The sequence below is a fragment of the Amblyraja radiata genome, chromosome 23, assembly GCF_010909765.2.
Source record: "Amblyraja radiata isolate CabotCenter1 chromosome 23, sAmbRad1.1.pri, whole genome shotgun sequence".
NCBI classification, from domain to species: domain Eukaryota; kingdom Metazoa; phylum Chordata; class Chondrichthyes; order Rajiformes; family Rajidae; genus Amblyraja; species Amblyraja radiata.
Window position 1 is genome coordinate 24,725,891 of NC_045978.1, and position 20,345 is coordinate 24,746,235.

General features: G+C 43.6%; 1 protein-coding gene across 1 annotated transcript in view; it reads right to left on the bottom strand.

Annotated features, from left to right (window-relative positions):
- Window positions 1–4,266: 4,266 nt before the first annotated feature.
- The window catches only part of pigu (phosphatidylinositol glycan anchor biosynthesis class U), a 30,236-nt gene continuing 14,157 nt past the window's right edge, over window positions 4,267–20,345 (bottom strand). The window contains exons 5-12 of the mRNA XM_033041845.1: window positions 20,164–20,273; window positions 16,928–17,028; window positions 15,977–16,074; window positions 14,147–14,301; window positions 9,808–9,951; window positions 7,929–8,053; window positions 7,676–7,818; window positions 4,267–5,176 (exon numbers count right to left, since the gene is read on the bottom strand). Of these exons, the coding sequence (XP_032897736.1) occupies window positions 5,063–5,176; window positions 7,676–7,818; window positions 7,929–8,053; window positions 9,808–9,951; window positions 14,147–14,301; window positions 15,977–16,074; window positions 16,928–17,028; window positions 20,164–20,273 (990 nt within the window). The 3' untranslated portion in view covers window positions 4,267–5,062. The remainder of the gene's footprint in view (window positions 5,177–7,675; window positions 7,819–7,928; window positions 8,054–9,807; window positions 9,952–14,146; window positions 14,302–15,976; window positions 16,075–16,927; window positions 17,029–20,163; window positions 20,274–20,345) is intronic.

A 20,345-nucleotide genomic window follows, 5' to 3' on the forward strand; every position in this document is an offset into this window, starting at 1 on the left:
GCCCCATGTCTTCTTAATCAATTTTGTATTACGGTAAGGTGGCCTCTCTTCAACCAACACTTTCTATTACTTCAAAAGAGTTGTTTAGTGTAGTTTTGTTTATTGTCGTGAGTACCAAGGTGCAGTGAAAAGCTTTTTTGTTGCATGCTATCCAGTCAGTGGAAAGTCTATACATGATTACAATCAAGCCCTCCACAGTGTACATATATAGGATAAAGGGAATAACGTTTAGTGCAAGATAAAGTCCGATTAAAAATAGTACAAAGGTCTCTGTTGAGAACGATGGGAGGTCAGGACAACACTCCAATCGGCGAGAGGATGGTTCAGTTGCCTGATAATAGCTGGGAAGAAAACATCCCTGAATCTGGAGGTGTGCGATTTCACACTTCTGTCCCTCTTGCCTGTGAGAGAGGGGAGAAGATGGAGTGACAGAGGTGAGACTGGTTCTTGATTATGCTGGTGGACTTGCAGAGGCAGTGTGAAGTGTAGATGGAGTCAATGGAAGGGAGGCTGGTTTGTGTGATGGTCTGGGCTGCGTCCACAATTCTATGCAGTCACAAAGGTTTAGAGGGATATGGGGCAAACACAGACAAATGGCACTAACATTTTAGGTAACTTCTACAAACACTTGCCATCTTTCTCCCCCCCCCCCCCCCCAACGTTTCCCCGACCCCATCCCACTCCGTGGATGACCTTGCACCAGATTCTCCTCCACCACACTAAAGTTCATTAACTAGCTCCACAGTTTACAAGTATGTATCCCTCTTGGGCTCACACCCGTTTCGATATCTAGCCTTTGTCCAATGATCTGCCTGTCAGGGAACCACCGAGGTCATCTGTTGGTGGTCATGATTTTCCAGCCTCTTTATGATTCCACTTTGTTTTCCCCACTCCCCCCTACTGCAAGCAGTCTGAGGAAGGATCCTGACCTGAAATGTCACATATCCATGTTCCTCAGAGTCTGCCTGACCCGCTGAGTTATTCCAGCACTTTGTGTCTATTTTATAGATAGGGCATCTTGGTTGGCACGGACAAATTGGGCCGAAGGACCTGTTTCCGTGCTGTATGTCTCTATATCTTGCTATGTGCAGGCATGGAGCGCTTTTTTTGTCACGTGTACAAATGCACAATTAAATTATTTTTTTGCATAGTTTAGTAAAGTATTGCCATACCTAAGCACAATCCCCGTTAGCAAAGTGCACATAAATAGTCCACTGAGACCGCAGGCAATAGTCGCCAGGTTTCAGCGCCATTTTCAAAGTCATCCGGTCCGCGTGCTCAGTCTCCTGGAGCGGTGCCCGATCTAGGCGAGCCCCAGGCTGCTGCAGGGCCTCCACTCGACGCCTCCGTCCGGATCGTCCCGCAAACCGACATCTCCCTCCTCACCTCGCCACCTCCGTGCCCTGGGTCACTTGTCGCAGCCGGCCTTGAAGCTGCGCAAGGCAAGGCCCCGATTCACTCTCCTACCGGCCCTTGCTCCTTGCGCCCGACGTCGCCGGCTCCCTCCTCTCCAGGCTCTGGGCCCACAGGCCTTGTTGCATCCGGCTGGGGGCAATGTGAACGCAATGGGACATTACACGATTATTAGCCAACATTCCTACTTATGATGGAAAGAAGGCTATAGGGGCGGTTGCACGAAAGGTCACTGGGTCATAGGGCTCGACGCACGGAGCCGCTAAATCCAACTGGAAGACATCCGTCACTTCCGGTATATGTTATTAATGCTAGAAACGCGTACTTTCCTACCTGTTAAAAAACGCCAAAATGGTGCATTTTTGCGCTGAAAAAAATTGTGGGAGTCGGGGTAAGTGTGAGAGACATGTACCCAACTTTAGAATCCCAAACGTGAAGCGAAATGAAGGTATAGAGAAGCGAGAACTGAAGGGACAACAGCAGTTAAAGTGCTTGGTAAACATTGAAAATATTGGGGATTATCGCGTTTGCTCACTGCATTTCATCAACAGTAAGGCATTATTTGTGTTTTTTCTTGATTCCTTTGGTATCTAAAAATTCTCAGAAGTGACAAATCTGGCTGTAAATTTTTCTTCAGATGCGTTTTCATTTTGTATGTAAAAACCCACTTGAGAACCATGGGCGATTAAAAAAAATTACAGCCAGATTTATCACTTCTGAAACTTTTTAGATGCCAAAGGAATCAAGAAAAAACACAAATAATGCCTTACTGTTGATGAATGCAGTGAGCAAACGGCCAATGTTCGCCAAGCGCTCTGGCTGTTGTTGTCCCTTCAGCTCTCGCTTCTATCTACCGTCAATTCTCCTCACTTTTGGAATTCTGAAGTAGGCTAAATGTCTCACGCTTATCCCGATTTCCATAATTATTTACAGCGCAAACATTGACAATTTCAGCGGATTTTAACGGGCCCGCTACGCTGGAAACAATGTGTGAAGAAGGGTTTCGGCCCGAAACGTCGCCCATTTCCTTCGCTCCATAGATGCTGCTGCACCCGCTGAGTTCCCCCAGCAATTTTGTGTACCTACGCTGGAAACAATGGTAAGTGCCTACCTGCAGTTCATCGCGTGTAATCCATTTGGAGTAGCCTAGCAACAGAACGGGTCATGGGTCGTGACCCGACTGCCGTGAAACCTCCCGATGAATCAGCTGAAGCTGGTGGGACCTGGGACTGCCGCGAGGATGTTTTGTGGTGATGTCCAAGGGCTGGGACAAGCACAACCAACTTCTTTGTGCAAGGTAAGAAGCCAACCAATCTCCAAACCATTTGGAGAGATTAATGAATACAAAGTTCTATCAATTTGGGTAGGTACATGGATAGGAAATCTTAGAATATGGACCAAATGCAGGCAAATTAGGACTAGCTTAGCAGGGGCATCTTGGATGCCAGGGACGAGTTGAACTGAAGAGCCTGTTTCTGTGCTTAGTGACTCAGAGATATTCCCTTTGTCCTATCCATCCCTTGCCCAACACCTCTACAACTTAAAACATATTTGTTTTCTCATTTTGTCGGTTCTGACAAAGGTTCTTCGAGAGGCAACCTTTTCACTCAGAGGTTGGTGGGCATGTGAAATGATGCAGTTGAGGCAGGTACGATAATAACATTTAAAAGACATTTGGACATGGATAGGAAAGGGATATGGGCCAAATGCAAGTGGGTGGGACTAGCTTAGATGGGAATCTAAGCATTAAGGGTCTAATTCTGTTCTGTATGTCTATGACAAACATAAATCACTGTTCCCAAGTCACCACCTTCATTAAATGGTTTCTCATTTGAATATAGAAATTGATAAAAAGAATATTTAGAAACAAGGAACTGCAGATGCTGGTTTACAAAAGAAGATACTAAGTGCTGGAGCAACTCAGCAGGCCAGGCAGCATCTCTGGAGAACATGGATAGGTGACGTTATGGGTCGGGACCCTTCTTCAGACTACAGAAAGAATATTTGTTGAAGGAAGAAGGGTGCTGACCCAAAACATCACTGATCCATGTTCTCCAGAGAAGCTACCTGACCTGCTGAGTTACTCCAGCACTTAATCTTTCCTTGGCAAACCAGCATCTGCAGTTCCTTGTTTCTACATCCCGAATCATTTCAATCCAGTACAGGATTTAGCTGGGTTCACTGCTGACGTCTGAATAAGCAAACTTGCCGAGAGCAATCTAACTATCGTGACCTGCTGAGGAGACTTGGCTGGATACCTCAATGTGAACGCACAATTCTTCAGACGTTGCAAATCCTTGACCTGAAACATTACCTACGGAAGCTGAGTGTTTCCAGCATTTTATGTTTATTCCCTCAGCTGCTAATGGCACCAGGTATATAAGAGCTTTTACATTTGAGCAAACAAATGCCACTAAACCACACTCCTGGCCTGAATGGAACTTAGTTTGATTTTCGTTTACAGATGCAGCACAGAACAGGCCCTTTGGCCTTCCAAGTCCACACCAACCAGCGATCACCCCGTACACTAGCACTAGCCTTACACAGTAGGGACAATTTACAATTTTTACCGAATTCAATTAACCTACAAACCTGTTTGTCTTTGGAGTGTTGGAGGAAACTGGAGCATGTGGTGAAAACACACGTGGTCACAGGGCAAACGTACAAACTCCATACATACAGCACCCGTAGTCAGAATCAAACCCGGGTCCCTGGCCCTGTAAAGTAGCAACTCTACCGCTGCGCCACCGTGTCGCCCTGTAGCTGCAGAAATTCGCTCAGTAGAATGACGTGTGCTGTTAAACTTCAGGTAGAATATTCCATTACACGGGATAATAATGTAAACCAAAAATGTCAGCTGCTAGAGGCTTGGATTTGCTTTATCAACAGTATCTTACAATCATTTAACAGAGAGTGTTATAACAGAAGATTAGAAGGAAAAGGATGTTTTCTACATTGTTAATGATTGACAATAATATTTTAGCCCAAAGATCACACACACACACACACACACACACACTCCCATGTATTTTTACAGCAGGACCAACTCCACTTCTTAGAAATGTGGTCAAGTTTCCCAATTTAGCCGAACAGCTGACACGCACTACATCAACCCATCTAGAATACACAGCCGTCAGTCTGACCTGGATATCGTTTAGCCTTTAAGACCAGCACGCTTGAGCCCCTTAGTACCAGGGTCAGAAATTACAGCCGGATGACTCAGACCAGAAAACACCTGAGAAAATGAAATCCGTTTGCATTCCACAGGTGCCCGTGTATTGTAGGCACCCACCATTAGTTATTACAGAGGGGGAACTTGTATAAACGTGAACATGGAGCCTGAAGCATCTGAATTCTCAGGCTGATTTTGTTCCAGTGCAATGACTCTCATTGTTTAGAAAGTAGAAAATAAAACTAAAGGACCAACTTAAAAAAAATTTCCTATAACATTTCTCGTTGACAGCAATTTGAACTTTTCTTTCTGTGTTTCGAGCTCCGTAAAAACAAATACATTTGAGTGATTGAGTCCAGCAATCCATAGCTGTACCGCGATGAGAGTAAAGGGACATCAGTTAACGATGTCCTCAGCAACAGTATCTTCCCAATACAAAATAATATCAGGGATTTTAACTTTGGTGCAAGTTGTCCCTTATCTAAGAACAATGTGTGCTTCTTTCCCATCCTTCGATTTTAAATGAAGTCCCACGACAAGATGATACTCTCTCCGGATGAAGGCGTAGAAATAATCAGAAACCAACAGAATCTGTGGAGGAACATGAGACACAGCCAGTCATCACATCAGTGTTAAATAACAATGACTCAAACTATCTTGTAGTGAGTTTATAAAAATGCCTGTAAAGTGATACTCTTAATTTATGTGTTCGACTGAACTATTCCAGATATGTGGGACAATTTTTCTTTTCACATGCCTTGAACGTGTTGCCAGGGGTGGTGGTGGAGGCAGATACAATAGTGGTGTTTAAGATGTGTTTAAATAGGCATGTGGCTAGGCAGGGAATGGAGGGGACATGGATCATGTGCAGACAGATGAGATGAGTTTACCTTGGCACAATGATCAGCACAGGCATTGTGGGCCGAAAGGCCTGTTCCTGTGCTGTATTGTTCCATAAAACTAACATCCAGGGGAGCACGGTGGCAAAGCTGGTAGAGCTGCTGCCTTACAGCGCCAGAGACCCGGGGTTGATCCTCACCTTGGGTGCTGTCTGTGAGAAGTTTGCATGTTCTCCCCGAGACACACATGGGTTTCCTCCAGGTGTTCCCGTTTCCTCTCACATCCGCTAGGCGTGAGGGTTTGCAGGCTAATTAGCCCTCGGTAAATTGCCCAGCGTGTGTAGGGAGTGGATGCAAAAGTGGGATAACTTAGAACTGATGAAAACAGGTGATTGATGGTTGGTGTGGACTTGATGGGCCGAAGGCTGCATCTCTAAACTAATTAATGCTAAGCCTAAAACAAAAAGGACCCATGTACACATAGAGGATTTGACAATCATCTATATCAATATATACAGGAAATCAACATTATGCATTACTAATGACAGGCACGATTTAGAGATCTATTCGGGTATAAAATTAAAAACTGTTACTGACTCAACCAGAGTGAATATTTTTTATTTATTTTTTCTCCATTTCTGAACAATGCATTGTGAGAAATGCAGACAAACAGACCTGCTCTGCTGTGCATATTGATCATAAACAAAGTTCACATAAGATGCCCACTGCACCAGTCATCCTGACCTGGAGAAACTACCAAGTCTATCGAGCACAACAGGCTGTGACCTGAACCCGATCCTTCTTTCTGCATTTACACCTGACTTGATCCTGATGTGGACTCAAGGAACTGCAGATGCTGGAATCTTGCGGCATACACAAATAGTTGGAGTAACTCCATGGATCAGGCACCACGGAGTTAGGGGCCTGACCTGAACCTTTGCCTATCCATGTCCTTGAGAGATGCTGCTTACTCCAGCACTTTTTGATCTCAACGCATGCAGTTGCATCCGTCGGACGCAGGTTGGACGGCCATTGTCCGGCACAGATGTCAAGTACCGTCCCGCTTAGTTTTACTCTTCGTTTCCACTTGCTCTCACCTTCTCCACAGCCAACAGTGGACCATTGTGGGCTCCAGCATTCCTTGATTATCGTTGCCTGCTTTGATTTGTTCTTTTCATTCCTTTCACTCATTTGTTCTTTGTACATTTTCACACCTCTAGCTTCCCTCTCCCCTGACTTGCAGTCCGAAGAAGGGTCTTGACCAAAAACGTCACCTATCCATGTTCTCTGGAGATGCTGCCTGACCCGCCGAGTTACTCCAGCATTTTGTGTCTATTCGGTGTAAACCAGCATTTGCAGTTCCTTCCTAAACCCTTCTTGAAATGCCATCTTACATGAGGGCAAAGATGTGGACAATCATTCCCCAATCTACACAGGCAAACCCATTCACACATCAGTGCAAATAGTACACATTTAATAATTAAGGACAACCCCCACTATACAGGGGAGGGGAGACACGGTGGGTGTGTTCCTTAAAACAGCCGACAATGCGATTTTCTGTGACCAAAAGCCATGTCATCTGTTTAAGAAGGAACTGCAGATGCTGGAAAATCGAAGGTGGACAAAAATGGTGGAGAAACCCAGCAGGTGAGGCAGCATCTATGGAGCGAAGGAAATAGGCAACCCTTCAGACAAAGAAGAAGGGTTTCGACCCGAAACGTTGCCTATTTCCTTCGCTCCATAGATGCTGCCTCACCCGCTGAGTTTCTCCAGCATTTGTCTGCCATGTCATCTGTACCTGTTATCAAGCAACCAAACCATCCTATCACCAGTTAGAGAGTGGTCCTGACCTCCCATCTACCTCACTCGAAACCTTCAAACTATCTTTAATCGGAGTGTGTTGACTCTATCTTGCAGTAAACATTGTACCCTTGATCCTGGATCTGTACACCGTGGACAGCTTGACTGCATTCATATATAGTCTTTTCTTTGACTGGATAGCACTTAACAAGAAAGCTTTTCGCTGTACTTTGGTACACATGATAATAAAGCTAAACTAAACTAAGAAACACGAACTGAAGAAAAAAAGTAACATTTTGGCCTTTAAAAAAAAAATCTATTTTCTGCCTATATAAATTCCGTGAATGCAAATATTGTTCTGCATCCCAAACCTTTGGTAAGTGACTTGTGAATTCTGTGAGGGAGGATTTCCGTTACATCCATGGGCATCACGCGGGGCCTGTACTCTTACCTGGCCAACGTTGAATACCAAGGTAATGGCATAGTAGAAGTTGGAATTTGCACTCCCAGAATAGATCCACAGATGCCATAAAATTGGGAACAACACCGACGAAGAGATCAACATGCACGATACCACAAAGATGTTCCGGAGGACTGAAAAACACACAGAGTTCTCTTTAGCTTTTTAATTTTTGTTTAGTTTAGCTTAGTTTTTAAAATGCAGCAAGGAATCCGATCCAATGAGTGAGTCAGTTAGTACTTACATCGGTAAAGGTGATTCCACATGGGTAGGAAGGCCATGTACAACGCCACATCACCCACCGTAGGGTAAGACTTAAAAATCGCAATGATTGCAAGCTGAACGAACATGAAGAACATGGGGTGGTCTCTGCAAAAGGTATAAAGGAGCCTTTGTGTGAGCATCTGAGCATTGTTCAGCATGTACCCAGTGGGCCAAAGGGCCCGTTTCCATATCTTTCAAACGAGCAATTCAAACACTGCATATAAGGTATAGAATATGAAAACACACACCTCCAGATTCAGGGAGTTTCTTCCCAGCTGTTATCTGGCAACTGAATCATCTTACCAACAACTTGAGAACAGTCCTGAGCTGCTATCTACCACATTAGAAACCCTCGGACTATCTTTGATTGGACTTTACCTTGCACTAAATGTAATTCACGTTGTTCCCTTTATCATGTATCTGTACTCTGTGAATGGCTCGTTTGTAATCGTGTATTGTCTTTCTGCCGACTGGTTAGCACACAACAAAAGCTTCTCACTGTACCTGGGTACACGTGACATTAAACAAAAGTAACTAAATAACCAGAGTTACAAGCCACACGTTGTAGTCAATTCATAACGTTAGCTTCCCAGCAATTGATGTGATGCTTTACTAATCTGGTAATAAATCTAAACATAATAATCTTGCAAATAAACTTGCATTTGAGTGATGCAGCTGAAATATGAAAAATCATTTAGTTACATTTAAAGAGAATGTCTTATACCCAATTTTATGTTAGTTTGTCTGTGATCTGTCCAGCCTTATCAATGTTGAAAGACCTGGATAGGATATGTTTAGAGGGATATGTGCCAAGTGTCGGCGGTGGGTGGGACTAGTGTAGATGAGGCATGTTGGTCGGCGTGGGCAAGTTGGGCCGAAGGGCCCGTTTCCACGCTCTATGACGTCAGGATTAGCACCAGGTTTGTGTTGATTTAATTTCAGTCACAGCAGAAACATAATCTGACCATAATTTAATACCGTACACATACATTTAGAAGTGTTTGAGTGGGCTGTTCTTGTTTTCCTTATTGTTATCCTTTCCATCAATAGAACAAATTAAAAGTAGAGGTTAAGAAGCATGTCAATGGATCCATTCGTGATAATTAAAACACAAGGGGTGTTATTATTTTAAATTCCACTGTTAATATTCTAGAATGCTTCCTAATTTCACACTCACTGAATCATATTTTCAGGGTAAGTGGATGGAAAAAATGTGGACCAGATTTTAAGGTTTTACATAATTGTAGGATACTCTAAATTATATTATGGTCGTGCAGGTGCTTTTGAAGTGTTGTTACTGTTGAAATGTACTTGAAGGGGGACGACACTTGCAAGTCTACAAGCAAGGCAGAACACACGCGCATCACTGCATTTCATGAAATGTGCTGTGCACAAAGTGGCTGCTAAAATGTTAACAGTGCCAATTGTTGTACAGGTCCACCTCCGAATTTCTGGCACCCTTGGTTCCAGAGCCTTTCTGGATTATCAATTTTGCCGACTGAGGTCAAGGCCTCCGAGAGGAGTCCAGTGGTACCGGAACTGCCTGCTTAGGCCGAGGTACCGGCTCGCAAAGTCAGCCTTGGAAGTGTGCTATGGGGACGGATCTGCCTGCTCCGGCCGGGCCGGACTTCCAGAGCCCCGGCCGCAGGAGGCAAATTAGACTCACTGATCAACCTGGGAGATCGCGATGAGGTCGAGATCGCCCTGGGCGTCAGATTGAAGTGCACTCTCATAATTCTATCTGGATTTAAACTAAACTAAGATGTTGCCTGCCTTGCTGAATATTACCAGCAAATTTGTGGGGTTTTTCGGAACAAAAGTGGAGTTAGCATTTTAAATAGTAATAAAGGAAATCTTACCTTAATTTCAAGGCTAATGGAAGAGTATAGAAGAATACGTTGATTTGAAATACACACACAAAAAACAAGCGAAAATGTTCAAACATCTCAGCAAAGAAGTACCAAAATAATCCAATGTTTGGTGTAAGATCTGGAACAGAAAGGCTAGAAGAAACAGAAGATTTAGTTTAGACATGGAGCATGGAAACAGACCCTTCGGCCCACTGAGTCCATAACGACAATTGATAATCACTAACTTCCCCAATGACTTGTTCTCTCTCACCTGCTCATTAACTTCATCCAGATTCTCCAACATGATACCTACACTGGGGAAAACCTATGGACAGCATTTCACCTCTCAACCAGCATGCTTTTTGGGATGTGGGAAACCACGTGGTGACAGGGAGGATATTGACACTCTACACGGACAGCACCAGAGGTCAGGATCAAGCCCAGATTGGTGGTGCTGTGAGGCAGCAGAGCTACCTGCCGTGCAAATGCGCTGCCCAGAGAGCATATGGAAGAAGCACTCCTGCTCGTCCTAACCCATGAGGCACAAGGATTCATTCCTCCCCAGCTTCTTTTAGCTGCAACGTGTTAAATAGTTTGCCAAAACTGTGCTTAAAAACAAAATCATTTTTAAAACAAAGACTGGAAACTTCCACTAATGCCCAGACCATTTTTCTGGAACTAGAACCAGATAAAATAGAAAGTTTGCAGGATTAATTTTTTTTGCATTGTAACTTGTGACAGGTGCGACAGCACAGTGGCCCAGTGGTAGAGTTGCTGCCTTATGGGCCTGTCCCACTTAGGCAACTTTTTAGGCGACTACAGGAGACTATGCGGTCGCCACATGTTCACGGGTGGTTGCCGGGGAGTCGCCTTCATGGTCGTGAGTAGTTCCCGCATTCTTGGAACTAGTCATGGCTTCATTCTGGTCGGCGCTGAAGCGGCCTTTTCACGGGGCGACTTGACGCAAGAGTTAACCAGAGTTTAACATCGTGGGAACCTCGTGCGATAACAGTACGGCATTCGTGGACCACCGTGGACCACCGTAGCGCTAACGGCAGGTAATCGTGTATCTTGGTCACTCGGGAGAAAATTCAAGAAAGTTTGAATTTCTCCAAGAGTGACTTGTACACTTGTGGTTGAGCATTGCAACATTATATGGACGTAGTGGCCAGTGCGATATCCGTAATAACTCTTGCGGGTACCGTGGGAACTCCTGCGAACGGTGAACCCGGAAGCTGGACAGAGGGGACAGAAGGTGAGTAAAAATTGTCTTCTGTGGGATTGAATTTAAAAAATAAATAAAAATAAAGATTTGCATCCGCATATGGACATCAACTTATTCATGGGTTATGTTAATGAGATTCAAGAAAATAACTATAATCTTTAAAAGGGACTTTAAAAGGGACTTTACTGAAAGGTTACGCATTTTTATGGTCCGTGAGAAATTTTTCACATGTACTTCTTTGAGAGATACAGGTCGGAGTCCTCGCCGACTAGCGATCGATGCCTTTCCGAAGCAGGGTCCGGAACGCTACCAATCAATGTTGTACAGAGACCCGTGTAAGGAGTGAACTGCACATGCTGGTTTAAACCGAAGACAGACACAAAAAGCTGGAGTAACTCAGCGAGTCAAGCAGCATCTCTGGAGAAAAATAGCTGATGTTTCGGGACGAGACACATCTTCAGACTCAATTCCGATTAGGCTGTCTGAAGAAGGGTTCCGATTCGAATCGCCACCTATTCTTTTTCTCCAGAGATGCTGCCTGACCCGCTGACTTACTCCAGCTTTTTATGTTTTTCTTCCCAGATCTGACTTACCTGCTGAGTTACACCAACATTTTGTGTCCTTCTGTGCGTATTAACCAGCATTAACCAGCGTCTGCAGTTCCTTTAGACATTACCTAACTTCAGATTTTAGAGATATAGCGCGTGGGAACTCCTGCGAACGGTAAACCCGGAAGCTGGACAGAGGGGACAGAAGGTGAGTAAAAAAGGTGGTCTCAATATCGACAAGGGAACATGTGTCCTTCGAGGACGTCCCACCTAATTGTCATTGTTGGATAATCTTTTTAACAGGAACACTTGCAGAGATGGCTCCCAGAAAATCTCAAAGAAAGGGGGTAAAGCGTGTCAGAGATGTTTTTGCCATGTTGCTCTATTCAGTTTCTATATTGTTTCAGTTTCTATATCTATATTGTTGCTCTATTCAGTTTCCCAGGGGGTCGGGACGGGACTGGAGTTGGGAGGGAAAGGTGGGGGAGTCGAGGGAGACAGATGGGGGTGTCTTCATTTACTGGCGGCGGGTGTCTGTCACTGAAACAGGCAGGTGAGATTTCACATCCACCTTGTGTGTGCCCCTCTCTCTCTCTCCCTCTTACACAGGCTGAGAGACTCTGCCTCTGTGAGTGTACGTCTCTTTCTCCCCCTCTCCCACACACAGTAAGACCGAGGTACTGTGCTCAGTCCATCTGTGTCTCCCACATACACAGTAAAACATGTCTCCAAATGAGCCAATTCAACCAAGGGAGGATATTTATAGTGTGTGAAAAAAAAAGTTACATCATTTGTGTCACGTGTAGTTCATGATGTTCATTCAAGATTTAACGCGAAAGCTCGGGAGACGGACAAGTCACTCGCACAAATAACAGAAATGCCGAGTACCGTGGGAACTCTTTATCTACCCCCCGTTATATCGTGCGAGACTCGTGCTGGACCACGACCACATCACTCTGGTGACATCTTGCGTCAACTCGCCCCGTGAAAAAGCCCCATAACATGTTGAAAAATTAGCGCCGCCCAGAATGAAGCCACCATGGAAAGTAGCGCAAATTCTCGTGCAGTGGAAGTGGGTTGCCAGGAGGTCGTAGGTTCTCGTAGGTTGTAGCCGGTGCTGACCGGTGAATGTCATCAGTTGATTGGGAAAAAAAATGTAAAGAGTAGTTTTCAGAACCAAGGATAACCGGTAATGTTAATGTCAGTCGAGCTTCACAGCCGTGTATCTTTGGCTTCTTAAAAGTTGTCTCCACTCATTCTTCCCACCCAGTCTCCCCCCTTCTTTTAAAGAACTTAAGTGAGTCTTATCCCCCGCATGCATAACTGGCTGGTGAAGGAAGGTGTCTGTGTCTGTGTGTGTGCGCGCGTGTGGCGTGCGTGCGTGTTCCACTCTGACAGTCGCCGTTCCAGTCGCCGGGTTTTCAGCGATCTGCTACGACTTGAGAGTCGCCGGCAGGCGCCTGAAAAACCGCCTAAGTGGGACAGGCCCATTGCAGTGCCAGAGACCCGGGTTCGATCTTGACTACGGGTGCTGTCTGTACAAAGTTTGTACGTTCTCACCATGATCTGCGTGGGTTTTCTCCCACACTCCAAAGACGAACAGGTTTGTTGGTTAAATGGCTTTGGTTAAATAGTAAGTTGTCCCTTATGTGTGTAGGATAGTGTTAGTATGTGAGGATCGCTGGCCATCGCGGACTTGGTGGGCCGAGGGGCCTGTTTCTGTGCTGCATCTCTAAACTAAACTAAATATAAGACCCAACTCATCTGCTTTTAAGTGCGATTAATGAAATGGAGGGAGGAAAGGCTTCTGGATGTCTAACGAAAAAAGTGACAGCCTGTATCTTGGCTCAGGTAAGGATATCGGTAGATGGCCATGGTAACCCTGACAGTTGTACTGCAGGCGTAACTACGATGGAGCAGTTATAAATGTGAGGGTAAGACACTTCAAGTAAGAGAATTTCTCTTTTTTTGGCTGGGGTGCAGGGTGGGCCTATTTTAGAAAGTTCACTTTGTTCCCATTATCTCTGCACAGGTAAATTAATTATAAAAGTTCTTGGCCACTAGTTTTATGATTTATATCAGAGGTATTCATCTAGAATTAAATGTCCCATTGGCTTTCAAGTTTGGACGGTAGCTATTACCGCACACCACCCTCCTTTTAATTTAGTTTAGTTTGGAGGTATAGTACAGAAACAGGCCCTTCGGCCCATTGAGTCCACACCATCACACTAGCTCTGTGTTATCCCTCTATCACCTCCATTCACTACACACAAGAGACAATTTAACAGAATCCAATTAACCTGCAAACCGGCACATCTTTGGAATGTGGGAGGAAACCGGAGCACCCGGAGACAACCCGCGTTGTCAACGTGCAAACACCACACAGACAGCACCCGAGGTCTGGATCGAAAGCGGGGTCTCTGGCGCTGTGAGGCAGCAGCACTACCAGCTGCGCCTCTGTGCAGCATTAAATGAAAGCTTAAAAAAAACCTTGGATAGCAAGTAATTATTTCAGAAATTGAACTTTAGCTGACATTTAGTTTCACAATTTTTTTTTTTTGCAAGAAAAACTCACATGAAGCCATATGTTGAGGGGATGAAAGTCCACGAACTCAGCAAGAAAAACGACAAGCATAAGCTGATGAGCAAACAGCCGATAAACATGACTGCATATTTGACCAAATGGAGCAGGAAAGCAGTACTGTGGAGGCTCACCGTTAGATGGTGTTTCTGTAGGAAGAGGAAAAAAGATGATCAATATGTACATTTTGATGCATTTCAAATGATTCTTAATCACTCTTTTTTTCTCAACCTTTAAAAATATTGCTTTCGCTCACAGTGATGGGTATTTAGCTTAAGTGCTGCTGTTTGCTTGGAGCTCCTCTGACCGAGGTGCAGCAGTTAGAGAAAGAATAACCTCCCTTTAATTCACTCGGGACATGCCTCAACTTCAACCTTGGATCTTGCATTAGCTAATAATACGAGAATGATGGTTACATCCTTAAGATGGACTTTAATAAATAAATCTTGCAAGGAACCACTGCAGGCGATTTTCCTAAACCCATCTACATTTTGGAACTCAGTGACACAATACACAATCAGTAAGGCAGCACCAACCTGTTTTCTAGCAAGTATTTTCAAAGTCATTGAGGTTTTAGTCAAAAGATGCATTTAAAAATGTCTCTTAAAAGGCTTATCACACAGAGGGTGGTGTGTATACAGAATAAGCTTCCGCAGGAGGTAGTTGAGGCAGGTATTATAACAACCATTGAAAGACATTTGGACAGGTATATGGATAGGAAAGGTTTAGAGGGATATGGGCCAAACAAAGGCAGGTGGGGCTAGTGTAGATGGGGCATCTTGGTCGGCATGGACAAGTTGGGCTGAAGGGCCTGTTTCCGTGTATAAAATTCTATAGCTCCACAGATTCAGAAACTGTAGCTTCCCAAAGTAATTGATGCTCATAAGGAAACCTTGCGGGTTCTTGATGTCAGCAGATCTCAGCAAATTATTGTGCCCAGAGGAATCAATGGCAGGTGGAGCGGAAAATATCATGTCCCAGCCTGATCCACGTTATGCCCAGCTAATCCTCAGATATATGCACTTTCCAGCAGGAGTACAGAATATCATCTGGAATAGAACCTCTGACCGCTTGTCCCAAAACAAGGAGACAATTACATCACATACATCCTTTGCACATTCATACTTTGACAAAACTAGCTAACTTAAATCAATCCCTAGATCTACTGAAGATGCTGGAATCGACAACAAAAAATAAATTGCTAAAATTCAGCGGGTCAGGCAACATCCATGGATGGAAATGGATAATGACGTTTCAAACCCTTTTTCAGATGCTGTCTAGCCCACTAAGTTCCTCCAGCAATTTGTTTTTCACCCGAGATATTCTTATCATGCATAACTTCAGTACAGTACACACAGATTTAATTTTCTTTTTTAAATTATTTAATAATGTACCATAATAACAGAGATTTTAAACTCCCACTATGGCATTCCCCTTTAAAATCAATTGTCTGCTCAACTCATGTCAGCTATTTGAAAATCAAGTGCATTAAACCTAGAAGACCTTTAGTGCATGGATACATGGTTCAATGAATGTCCCCCAAAAACATTGTACAAGGGGCCATTCCTGGAGACTTGGTGTGCTGACAAGCAATTTGATTGGTGAGTAGACAACACAGTTAAGTCCATTTCTCTCTTTTGCAATGCAGCAAAGCTGAGATATTGGACTTGACCGAGCTCCCATCTGCATGTACAGATCACATTGCATTGATAGGTCAACCACCATGACCTCAGGGATGGGTTATTTGCCATCCTTTAGGAACGGAATTGTCCACACTGAAAACCTGTCAGCAATAACATGAAGCTACCATTAAGAATAAATCACCTGTGCAAGGTACAGCACTGCTGGGGCAAACAATGCAACAGGATATAGAGATTGGTATGCAGCCAAGGCCAAGAATATTGCACTAATAAAGGCACTTCCTGAAAACAGAAAACAAGTCAGTTCAAGTCAAGAGACAATTAACAGCTGCAGTCAACTTTAAAATGCTGCCATATTGAGCAATACATTACATGCAAAGACAAAAGTCAATATATTGAGGACACGTTTTCAAAGGATTAACTGAAAGGTTCACTGAAAATAGACCTATCAAAATGCTACCATCAAATTTGCAATGCAGCATTTTCCATTCTTGTTTCAGATTTGTATTTTATTTCCCTCTTTAGCAAATTTAGACTTTTAAATCAAAATATGAAATTGGATATATATTTCTCATTATAATTTTTCCATTTCCCTTCCAAAGCTCGCAGTTCCTTGGTCGCTGGGTGATTTTTCAGCTCAGCTAAATGAACATCTGTGTCTTGTGGGCTTGAAAGGCAAGTGGTAGCACCGAATACACGCCAACTATCGGTCACCCATTCACACTAGTTCTATGTTATTCCACTTACCTACCTACACACCAGTGGCAATTTACAGAGGCCGTTTGACCTACAAACCTGCACGTCTTTGGGATGTGGGAGGAAACTCGAGCACCCTTAGGAAACCCATGTGGTCACAGACATAGCACCCGAGGTGTGGATCGAACCCGAGTCTCTGGCGCTGTGAGGCAGCAGCTCTACCAGCTGCGTCACTGTGCCGCCCAAGAAAAATTTGTTTTGTTCTAATTCTCTCCTTGCTTCAAATTATTGAAATTTTAAGTGACCTCAGTGTTCTAGTCGGAATCTTAGAATAATGAATAAAATCACAACTAATGATTACAGACTGCCAAGGACAGGCTTGGCACACAAAATAGATATAACGTATTGCACATTTGTCAAAGAAATAAGAAATACTCACCTTTCACAGTGGCTAAAATAAAAATGGAAATAATGGCATTGTTGATAGCACAAGTCGACTTAGCCACACAGGTGAGCACAGTGTATGGGTTCAGGAGATAGCTGGAACAGAACAGAAAATTGCTTTTACATGAGGTAATAAATGAGGTAAATCACATCATACAACATTATAAATCTTTCCCTTCCATCTGTACCTGAAACGCGTGATGCTATCCGTCAAGAGCATAAATCTAGGAAAATTGCCCGTTTATGCTCCGTAATTGGAAAAATTATACCAAAGGCAGATACATTTAAACATATAACCAAATAGCTGCAGGCAACTCCAGAGCCAATAAAATCATGGGAGACCCTTCCACCCCTGCAACGGACTGTTCCAGCTGCTACGGTCAGGCAAACGCCTCCGTTGCCATGCTGTGAGAACGGAGAGGCTGAGAAGAAGCTTCTTCCCAGAGGCCATTAGGACTGTAAACTACTATCTCACCAGGGACTAACTTTACTGTACCACTCTACTGCTTTTTTTTTTTTAATTAATTGCTGTTTTTTTCCCCTTTTTCCTTCCGCCCACAATATTTAATATGAAAAAGAATATGTGATTCTGTTACATTCTGTTTGTAGTTTGTTTGGTTGTTTGTTTGTTTGTCATTTTGCACAATGTCCGCGAGCATTGCCACTTTTCATTTCACTGCACATCTCGTATGTGTGTGTTATGAATAAACTTGACTTGACTTGAGTTTGCTTTCTGATAAGCAAAACCAAACTTACAAGATAACTGAAAGCTGATGTATGCGTTTGCCAGACATAAGTTTGAGCGCATTATTCCGAAAATAGGTAAATTAAACTTCTGTAGTAATTACACCAGCGCGTTATTCTAAAAACAAGAGAGTAAAACCCGATGTGCCTGTATAAGACAATTATACACTCTTGACTTTTAGCTCTACAATGTATTTTAATGCTTTTCACTATGCTGTGCTGAATTCTGAAATCTTCAGGTTTGCCGCTATCTTGGCATCATTCTAAGCCTTATCCTTTGATCTACTAAGTATATTTAAATTCTCGATAGCTGTAGCTAGAATCACATTTTAATTGATAACTATATATAGCCTACAAACTATGCATTCATTCTTTAATGAATGCATAGTTTCATGTACACCCTCATGCCTGTCAGTGTAAAAATACAAACTGCAGTAGGAACACAGTAGATTAGACATTATCTGTGGAGGGAAATGGACAGACGATGTTTTGGGTTAGGAAGATGTCCTGACGTGAAACATCCTTTATCCATGTCCCTCCACAGATGCTGCCTGATTTACTGGGTTCCTCCAGCAGTTTGCTTTTTTGACTCTTGATGCCAGGGTTCTTAGTCTACCAAAGCAGGCATTCACTTAATGCTTTCGTGATTTGTTTCGGGTTACTTTAGAGAAACAGCGTGGAAACATGCCCTTCGGCCCACCGAGTCCGCGCCGACCAACGATCATCCATACACCAGTTTTATCCGACACACTTTACAATTGTAAAGGGACAATTTACAGAAGCCAATTAACTGTAAATCTGGACATTTTTGGAGTGTGGGTGGAAACCGGAGCACCTGGAGAAAAACCCACACGGGCATAGGAGAATGTGCAAACTTCATGTAGACAGCACTCATAGTCAGGATTGAATCCGGGCCTCTGGTGCTGAAGCAGCAACTCTGCCATTGTGCCGCCCTAGTTTAGTTTAGTTTGTCACATGCACCGAGGTACAGTGAAAAGCTTTTTTGTGGCATGTTAACCAATCAGCGAAAACTGGGCTTAACACCATACAGACAGCACCCTTGGTCGGGATTAAACCCGGGTCTCTGGCATATATGTGGAATCACTTAAACGTAACCGGCTAACTTCCTTACTCATTTAATTTTGTTATTTAAATGGTTATATAAAACACCAGCCAAATATGAGTGTAGGTGGATACATTAAATAATTATTTGTGTTCACCATATGAGTCGATGCCTATTGACCGAGTCCAGTAATAGTTATATTACGTAGGTTAAGCATTTTTTTTTTTAAGGAGTGCAAATGACAAGTTCATGATTAATATAGTATTACAATAATCTGGTATCGTGCAGCTCTACACCAGAGTTAAACTATGTTAATTATAAATTACTAATTGCACCATTTATCAACGGCTCACCGCTCTGACCTACTTTCAACTAAAAACATTTTTAAATACCGGAGTTAGTTTGGAAAAAGATAATTGTCTGTGGCCTTCGCCCTGCTGCCCCAGAACATGACAGCGATGAAGATGGCACTGGCTACCACCGATTGGTAGAACATCTGCAGCATCTTACTGCAGATGTAGAAGGAGCGAAGCCTTCTCAAAATGTACAGCCGGCTCAGTCCCTTCTTGTACAGGGCGTCAGCGTTCCTGGACCAGTCCAAGGTATTTGTACTCCCTGGTAAACTGCACATGCACACCATTGATGGAGACGGGGGATAGGGGTGTTCCTCTCCTCCTGAAGTCCGCTATTAATTCCGTAGTCTTGTCGGTGTTGAGCTGCAGGTGATTTAGCCCACGCCACTCAACAAAGTCGTTGACCACACCTCTGTATTCAGCAGTACCTGCTTCAACTACCGCTGGCAGCTCATTCCATATACCTACCACCCTCTTTGTGAAAAAATTGCCTCTCACATTCAATCTTTCCCTCTCACCTTAAACCTATGTCCACTGGTTCTTGTTCTCCCTCTCTGGGTACTCTGTTCCCCTCATGATCTTATACACCTCGAGATGATCATCCCTCATCCTCCTGCGCTCCGTAATAAAGTTCTCCCTTGCCCAAACTCTCCCACATCCTCATAAACCTTCTCTGCAGTCTTCCCAGTTTAACAACGTCTTTCCATCTTTAGCAGGGTGACCAAAACTGAACACAATTCTCCAAATTAAGTGCAGACATTGGCTGCTAGGCTTTCTATGTGGCACAAATGACTAAACGTCCAAGTATTTCATTGTCTGAAATGTGCTCTGGTGTGTCCTGAGACTTTAAAAGGTGTAATGTAATCACTCCAAAGTGCTTTACTTTAACCACAGGTACTTCCAGGGTTTACCAGCTGGTACAAAGGTGGATGCTAATGTTAACAGGATGAGAACCCAAATCTACCCTAACCCGTGTCATGCTACACATCCAGTGGCATTTGGCCATCTGAATCACCCCAAATCAACACAGATATCACAGTACTGATAATGACAATATACTTTCTTACTTACAACAGTGCTACCTTAAGGGGAATATGATACATTTCTTTCGGAGTCCTGACCAGTGAGATGACATCACAAGCATATTTCTTGAATTCAAATGCAATCCGCTGTTTTCTAAACTGAGAAATAAAAATTAAATTAAAAAGCTTCAGTGTCACAGTTATAGTTTAATTCTAGTCATTCAATTTAAA